An 8,549-nucleotide genomic window follows, 5' to 3' on the forward strand; every position below is an offset into this window, starting at 1 on the left:
GAGCACGAAAGCACAACGCTGTGCACAACAAACTCGAAGGCACATACATGCCTGCCCCTCAAGCGCCTAGAGGAAATCCCGCTTGAGTTGAGCCGTCCAAATTTGAGAATGGCCACAAATTCGAAGTCAGTCTCCTACACAGCCACTTCGCAGGGACGGACCTTTTGTCCGCTTGGTTGGGCTCTGTGAACTGGTAGGAAACCCACACAGGAGACCTACCAAAATTCAGAACCCCCTCGTCAAAACCCAGCCCCCTTCCCTTCCCTTCCCTTCCCCCCCCCTTTTTGTTTTGTCTTTATCTATGCTCATAGGTGCTGTCAGGAGAGAACCCTTCCATCGCCACCGCCGCCGCGTTCTGCGGCTCGGAATTAAAGGGCCAGCCTTTACAAAGGCTGCGCCCTAGCAGCGTTTGTGCTGCACGAAGAAGATGACCGGGAACTACCTCAACGCCCTGTGAAGTCCTTTGGTTCCACCATTGGGACCTCTCTATTTCTTTTGGTTGGAGGTGTGTCTGCACCGCTCCTCCTGCCCCCCTCTATCTATTGAGTGAGCTGCTTAGCGACACAAGCGGCTCCCGTTCAAAAGATTTTTCTTTCAATTCGGAGGATTTTTCTTTTGTTCCAAATTCCAATCTTTCCTTTCAACCAGTTTCGTGGGAACACCCCCTTGGGGGGTGAACCGAACTCGAGCGTGTGTAGGGATGAGCCTGAGAAATTTGACACCCAGTTGTCTTTAAGCGGCCTGGAAACCATGGCTGCGTTATAGGTTTGGCGAATCCAGCCTGCGCCGAGGTGTGCAGCCTCCTTCCCCTTGGTGAGGGAGGAGCCCTGGCGTGGCCTGACTTCAAGCCGAACCTAAGCCCGAGCTTAATCGGTGCTGGCCTCATCCACTGCACTAAATCGCACCGCCTGCTATGCAAATCATGGCGACGGAGAGTTCGTTTGTCGGTCTGCCTGTCAGCCGACAGCCCGATTCTGTGTTGTTTCTTGCTATGTTTTCCAAATGTATTGCAATTGCTTTGCTTGTTTAGAGTTGTTTACTCAATGATTTAAACTGGACCCAGGAGGCTTAGCGTGTTGCTAATCTGCATACGCTTCGCTGTCCGAGCGCACGAACGGCCTCGGGCACGGCCGTCGGCCGATCCTTCCTTATAAGGAGATCCCCATGCAACCGAATGGAGCCTTGGATTGTGCCACCGGCACTGGCCCAAAGGGGGGAATCCTTTTGTTTGTGACTTTCTATTCTTGACTGGGAGTGGGAGAGAGTCCCCCGGAGGGGACCCTCGAGTGTTTAAAACTGGTACTCCATTGAAATCGGATCACAGCAGAGGCTTCACTCGTCCTCTAGCTAAAAGAGGTCTAGACCTCGAGGCGGAGTTCACCAAACCTATAAGCCAACCAGGGATCCCATGGCTCTGCACCACACAGCGCACGAGTTCAGGTTCCTTGTGCGATGGTTTGGCCCATTCAATAGGAATGGCCGATGGAGAACGAGCCTAGGAGGTGTTGTAGCCAGACTGTGTTTGCGATCATGGTGCACCAGCAAGAACACGCGACCTTTGTTTTATCTTGAATATGACCTCCCGAAAATGTCTATAGTGCGCCTAGGAGTGCACCCACCGGTTTAGTCTGCTTTAAATAAATTGTGTTTATCATGGGATCTGCGAGTCCCAAGGTGCTTTGGGAAGCAAAGGGGGGAGACGATTTGCATATGCATAACCATGCCCCCACCAGTGAGAGGACCCCCTCCCCTGCCAGGACTGGCACGGTACTGGAAGCCCTCTTTCGCCCAAACACCGACACTACACGCGGCTGCGTGAATGCTGCTACTGTTTATTGCTGCTTGCCTCAATGAATCCCACGGACCGCCTCCGCTTAGGGAGACGATGGGGTTGTTTTACTCAGGGATCGGTGAAGGCTGCTTTATTCCTGGGAAACTGGGACTGTTTGCACACCATGCCTTGTGGTTTAGCTGTGAATTAACTGTTTTGTTGTTTTGTTTCCATGCAAGCAGGTTTGACATGCATTGAGCTGTCACTAGGGCATCACATGCACATCTGAAGTGAACACCCACGGCTCTTACTTGTCTGACGTCATTGCTGCCCCCCCCCTATTTTGATTTGGCATTTTTGGTAAGTATAGGACAGGTCTTGGTATTTTTCCCTTTTCAAAGGAAAGAAACCCGTCCTCCAACGTTAGCTAGATTTAGACAGGAAGCACGGATGCCTCTGTCTGGATGGCGACACCCCGACACCGAAGACGTGTCCGCCTGCCTGCCTGCTCTTTCTGCTGACGTTGCCTGTCATGGACCCGGACTCTGTTCATGACCACACCAAACCAGATCACATAGGGGTCACCAACGCATGGACTTGGACATTCTTTTGCACCTGCCTGGCATGATGACGTTTCACTTCCATGCCAGCGCCTTGGAGTGGCACCCGCCACGTGGACTCAATGTTTTGTTGTCGTGGCAGGCCGAACTTTTAGTTCTGCCGCCGCGAAAGGGGGGACTGTAACGATATGAGCTTATGTTTGTATTTCTGTATAGTGGTGATGCTGCTTATGTGTGTCTCTAGCATGAATACCTATGCATTATGTATTCAGGGATTGCTGTATGTTGTGTGTTGCTTTGTTCTGCATCTCATGCTTGCCTAGAAATAGGCTGGCCTGGGCCTGCCGTTGCACATACGGACCATGTGCGTCCCTGGAATGTATCCCATGACTCTTTGGGATGGAGAAGACACCGCGCCATTGCACCCACTTGGAGAGCTGTGGAAAATCCCCAGCGAACCCCGGCATTCTTGGAATGGAAAGAGCAAGTGACCCTACTCCCTTAATCTGGTTTGGAGATCTAAAGACAATAGCGTTTATGGCTTTGGAGCAGGAACCAGATCTGCAAATCAAGAGGTGTCCATGGGAACGGAAGATTCACACCTTGCCAAAAGGCACCTTTGATGTAGGAGTAGGATCTGCATATTGCCACCACCCCTCAGGAGAGCGTCATCCCCTCGTCATCCCCTCGTCACCCCCTCTTCATCCAGTAGTGATAGTTTAGAGGACGGGTTTGATAGTTTATGGCTGGATAGCACATGCCCCAAAAAGAGTTTATTTAAGGAGAAACTCTCCTTTGTCTCTCTGGTTAACCCACCCTCCCCATAGCAGTGCACTAAGGTGCTACAAGTGACTCTACTACCTAAGTTCTCCGGAGTCGCGACCCAGAGAGCTCACACGTGGTTTGGCTGGTCCTACCTGTGTGCCTTGGAGTTCACAAGCTGCTGCATTTCGGCTGCCCAGCGTTCCAAGGAGGAGAGTTCTTCCTCAGCTGGACCTCAGATGAGTATAGCCGTGCCCCATTGTGTCTTCCCCATTTTGATGCTTTTGTTATTTTCTATGCTGTAATTGTTCTAATGTACTATTGTAACTAAGGAGCTTGTATGAATTTGTATGATTCCGATTTTGTATGCCTGATGAAAAACCTTTAGTAAAGACAACATTTATTTAAGGACTAGCGTGTTGTCTCACTTCCTGGGATATAGCCGAGCGTCTCATTCGCCATCCGACCTCTGTATAGACTGGTATAGAACTTACGCACAGCCACAAACACCCAATTTTCCTTGGTAGATAACTTGGATTGGGTCTCCAGGAATTTCCTGGAGAAGTTGGCATAACAGATCGTACATATCAAGTCCTCCCCTGAAACTGTAGTTGTGATGCGGAAATAAAGAACCACTACACCAAACTGGCTCCATGCTATGTAATGCATGGAAATCTTAATAAAAGCTAATTCCAGGACCCCGTCTTCTTCTTTTAAAAAATGCTTTATCTTTCTTTTTAATGGCTTTTTGTGACCATGTATGAGTAAGTTTTAAAACATAGCCTACTTGATTCAGGAACTGTCCAAATAGCCCATAGGCTGTTGGACTTTACCATTACAGCTAAAGGCTTTAAAATGCCTCTTTACTTTCCCTATAGCACTCTTGCTTTTGCTAAACATATCTACTAGGAGAGAGGGGAATTTCCAACATTGGTACCAGAAATTGTTTTAACTCTAGATCAAAATAGGAGAGAAGATATTCTGAGTAGTTTAGGTGTGAATATGTTCCAAAAAGCAGTTATATTAGTCTGTTGTAGCAAGGTTTTAGTTTAGCTGTGTTATGCCTCATGAGTAGAAGTGAATAACTAAAGGTAAGGTTTAATTAAAAAAAAAAATTAGAGTGCACATTACCATAAATGGAAAGAAGTTCCATTAGCTGTGATTTTGCAGTCTTGGGAACATGTCAAAGTAGAGTTCATTTCTGTATTAATACTGGCTGTTTTATTATAGATTGCAGACCTTTGAATGCTCAGAGGACTTGAGCTTAACATATTAATGATCTGTGAAAAGATAAAAGAAAGATAACAGTGTCTGAAGCAGACTGTAGCAAAGGCAGATTTATATAAGGGTTTGGCAACTCCGGTAGCATAGATGCTGAGTTTTCATAATTACTGCTGTTTTTCTCTCCACATATAAAACATACTGGATTGATGTTGTTTACTGTGGACATTAAAATGACAAATGCATAAGTGCTGATAGGTGCAGATTGATTCATGTTGGAATGTGTGAGAGACATCCATTGTTCCATTTCACAATCGTTTGGGATGCCATTCAAGAAGATGACAATGATTAGCCTCTGATATTGCCACTATCAAAAAAACGAGGTTGTGTGTATAGAGAGTTGGAGAAGGTTATGTGTATAATATTTTACACAGAAAATTAGTGCCTTTAAAATCTTCTATTTATACCTTTTGCACTTCTCAGCTTATCTATTTTCAAATAATATAATGCAGCTCAAAAACCTAGAATAAGTGATCAGGTGCTAAAAAAGAGTAGGATCCATCTTGGGGCACAAATGTCTAAACACATTCACATCTGTGTTTGTCAAGGAGATAATTTCCATCTAAGATATGAAGATCTAGTACACAAAATAGATCTCTTGCAGAGATTTGTAATAGCTGATCTTGGACAAAGATGATACTTGATGATTGCAAAAAAAACCCCTCCTGTTGTCCCTATATTCAAGAAAGGAAACAAATGACCCAGATAATTACAAATTTGGTAGCCAATCTTTACTGGAAGCCGAGGCCCCAGGATAATCATTAAAGAAAGAAAAGGTAGAAGAATCTAACAACATAAGTAAAGCAGCATTAAAGTTAATTCATGTTTTCTTCCTGTGATTTCTTTTTAAGGGGATTTAACTTCTTGATCAAAGAAATTTTGATAGAGTTGATTGTGATGTTCAGTAAAGGAGTAGTGCAAGGTGAAAATAGAGTGCTAAAAGGCAAAAGTTCAAACTGAGAAATTAGTGACATTTAACTAGCTGTCAGTCCTTGAATCTATATTGTTCAATATTTTATTATTGACTTTGGGAAGGAGAATAGGATGCTGATGATATCTGCAGATGAGCCTGTTAAGACTCACTGTTAATATAAAGAGACTGGAAAACTAGCAGGATGCATGGAATGACCTCACGAAGCAGGGTAATGGTAATGGAATGTAATTCATTAGTGTCAAAGTAGAAAGAAGGTTATTATTTTGGGGACTAAAACATATTTGGTGGTTGTCTTGACACTGGGAAAATGAGAATATAAAAGAAATGTGGCGATTCTATTTTAATAGAATTATGGCCATACCACCAGTTTGGGGCTGCCAAGAAAGCAGTAGCTTAGGTCTTGCAAACTGAGAGTCATGGCTTCAGCTAGTAACTGTTCAGTTATAAGTGGTTAAGTCAATTCGGCATGTTTCAGATCGATAGATAATACGTTGGTTCCACTGGAAAAATGGGTGGTGGGCAGATTTTACTGGAGACAAATTATTGGCAGTATTGTTACTTAAAACTTATTATGAAGAATTATTGTGACATTTCTGGAAGGTTTTGCCTTCTGTTATCTGCTTTCTCTTTTTATGTCTCTCAAGGGAAATTCTTTCACTATTGTTATGCCACCCTGAGCCCTTGTGGGGTAGGGCAGGATACAAGTCTAAATAAATAAATAAATGAGTGCTTCTTTACCTCATGAAAGCCTTCTCAGTTTTGCCTGACCTATTCCTTGTTTGTTGTGTGGTAAAGATTCACAGAGGAAAATAATCAAGTATGAAGAAGTATTTATAAATTTTGTGAATCTGAACTTTCCAACACTTGATTTGGCATGCTCCTTGTGATCTTAGTTAAAAAACTTTGTCATCACCAAACAGATTTGTGAATACGCAAACTTTCGCTGGTAAATTTGGGAACTAGATTGAGAGGTGTGATTTTGCAGTTCAACCTCAAGTGTCCTCTGGCACAGCCATGAGGATTTTATCACCAATTGTTGTACAGGTATGAATGTAAACCAACATGGCTCAGTTGTTTCTCCAAAGCTTCCCAGCTTAGTGTATCATGAGACTAGACTGTGCTCTGTGCAGGCTTTTCCCCTATGAAGCCTTAGTGAATTCTCATAGAGGAGTCCTTACAGATGTTTAGTATCACAAATTTAGAAGGGAACAAATGTGTGACATGTATAAAATAATGTATTATTTAACATTCGGAGGTTTTCCTGATAAAGGTGTGGGGTTGCTTCAGGAAAAAAAGGGGAGGGCATCAGTGACTACCTGGAGAGAATGTCTAACAGGAAGGATAGTTAAAGACAATGGAGTGAACTAGGAATGTAGATGTCAGGGGACTTTTCCCTGAGTTTTCAAAGCACAACTAATTTTGGAAGTAAGCCAGTGTTGTATGGAGATGCAGAACTCCCAGAGGCTTTCTGAAATCCATTCATTGTTGCTCTACAAATCCATTTGCTACTTGAAAGTACAGTTGGCTTTGTTGGCATCTCTCTCTCTCTCTCTCTCTCAGTGAACATGATTATTTAATTGCTGAAAGTATTGTAGACTATTTTCAAATGCCTTGTCTTGATGGAGATTGGGACCACTCAAGAGATATGATACATGCTTGGTGCAAGTGAGGTGGAGAGCCACAGCTTATTCTTGCTTGCAACCAAGTTAGCATTTTGAAAACAAAGGGATTATTTTCTAGCCAAGGCTGTTTCACTGCAAGAACAGTTGCCTTATTGAAGAATCTGCTGAATAGGCCTGAGGTCATGATGCAGTTGGGAGTTAGCAAATGGCTTTCTAGATGTGCTGAAATAAAGACTGTTTTACTGTGCAATTTTCTCCTGTTGTAATGCATAATGCTCTAACCTTGGGGACTTGATGGTTACTGGAATGCATTTCTTTTTCTGATGAAATTCAATTTGTGTTTAAAAATCTAAATCAAAAGTCACTGAAAAGGTTAAACTGTTTTGAACATTGTGGTGAGCTTGCATGGAATGTTTTTGACTGCTAGTGAACTTTGCTTTTGGAACTGCAAAAATCCTCAAGTACTTCTAAGAATACATATGATAAATAGACACCTTTTTTACTTCAGTATGTATTAAAGAAATTAAACATTGCTTTCATGATCAGTTGAAAATATGAAATGTGAAAAATGTAATTCAAAATATATAAAATATTACAAATAAATGAGGAAACTGTCATGGTGCCTTATTGTAGAATAATATTTTGGAAGCTGATTTGGTCAGTCAGTTGAGTAGTTATTGAATCACGTCTTATGTGATGACAATGCAAGTTACATTGAAGAAACTTTTAAACTTTTTCTGTTAAATTGTAATGATATTGCATTACAGCCTGATTTATCCCACTAGCCAGGCTTGGATAATCAGGAGTTTGAATAATTAATGATTTAGTGGGGAAGAATAAATTTATCCAAAACCCTTTTATCCCATGGACCTTTCTAGTATTTGGCAAAGCAAGCTTGTTTAATGCATTAACTGCACATGTTTTTGTTTTTGTAATCTGATATCTTATTATTTTTATGAGGGTTTACATTTAATATTCAGAGGAAATTGACCAGGATCCCTGCTCAGTGGTAAATAATCTGCTTTGCACCTAGAAAGTCCCAAATTCAGTCTGTGGTATCCTCAGTTTAAAAGGACTGGGTGGTAGGTGTTGTGGAAGACCTTCTTGACCAGAGTTTCTGGAAAGACACTGCTTGTCAGAACAGGTAATACTGACCTAGATTGACAACTGTGTATGTTAGTTTCATGTGACATTATCCTATGGCAAAATTATCATATATGAGGAGCAATGCTCCCTCTAAACTGTGGAGTCTTGTGAGCAAAAATTGTACTTTGTGAGCTACTGGCATTAAAGTTGTGAGCGAGCGATTTGGCTGCTGTATAAATTAGTTTGCTCTGGAGCAATCCTTCCTGAGCAAAGACAAAAACATGTGAGCCGGAGGTTAAAAAACTTAGAGCTAGCTCACCCTAACTCAGTTTAGAGAGAACACTGATAAGAAGCTATATGACAAGGAACTTTCTAAACTTGCAATCCTAATCAGAGGTTCACCTTTCTATACTCTTTGAAGTCAGTGGGTTTAGAAGGTACAAGTGGAAACCCGCAAGAAACTTGCGGAATGGTTATCCTATTCCTCACACCTTTGCTTCCTCCTGTCTCCCTCTACCTCTCTCACACTCTTT

General features: G+C 42.6%; 1 protein-coding gene across 1 annotated transcript in view; it reads left to right on the forward strand.

The window, feature by feature from the left end:
• Positions 1-3,849: 3,849 nt before the first annotated feature.
• Positions 3,850-8,549, forward strand: part of ANKRD50 (ankyrin repeat domain 50) — a 40,392-nt gene continuing 35,692 nt past the window's right edge. Inside the window, exon 1 of the mRNA XM_015417781.1 lies at positions 3,850-3,857. Within this exon, the coding sequence (XP_015273267.1) occupies positions 3,850-3,857 (8 nt within the window). The remainder of the gene's footprint in view (positions 3,858-8,549) is intronic.

This window comes from Gekko japonicus, unplaced genomic scaffold (assembly GCF_001447785.1).
Source record: "Gekko japonicus isolate JY-2015 unplaced genomic scaffold, Gekko_japonicus_V1.1 scaffold5378, whole genome shotgun sequence".
Lineage (NCBI taxonomy): Eukaryota > Metazoa > Chordata > Lepidosauria > Squamata > Gekkonidae > Gekko > Gekko japonicus.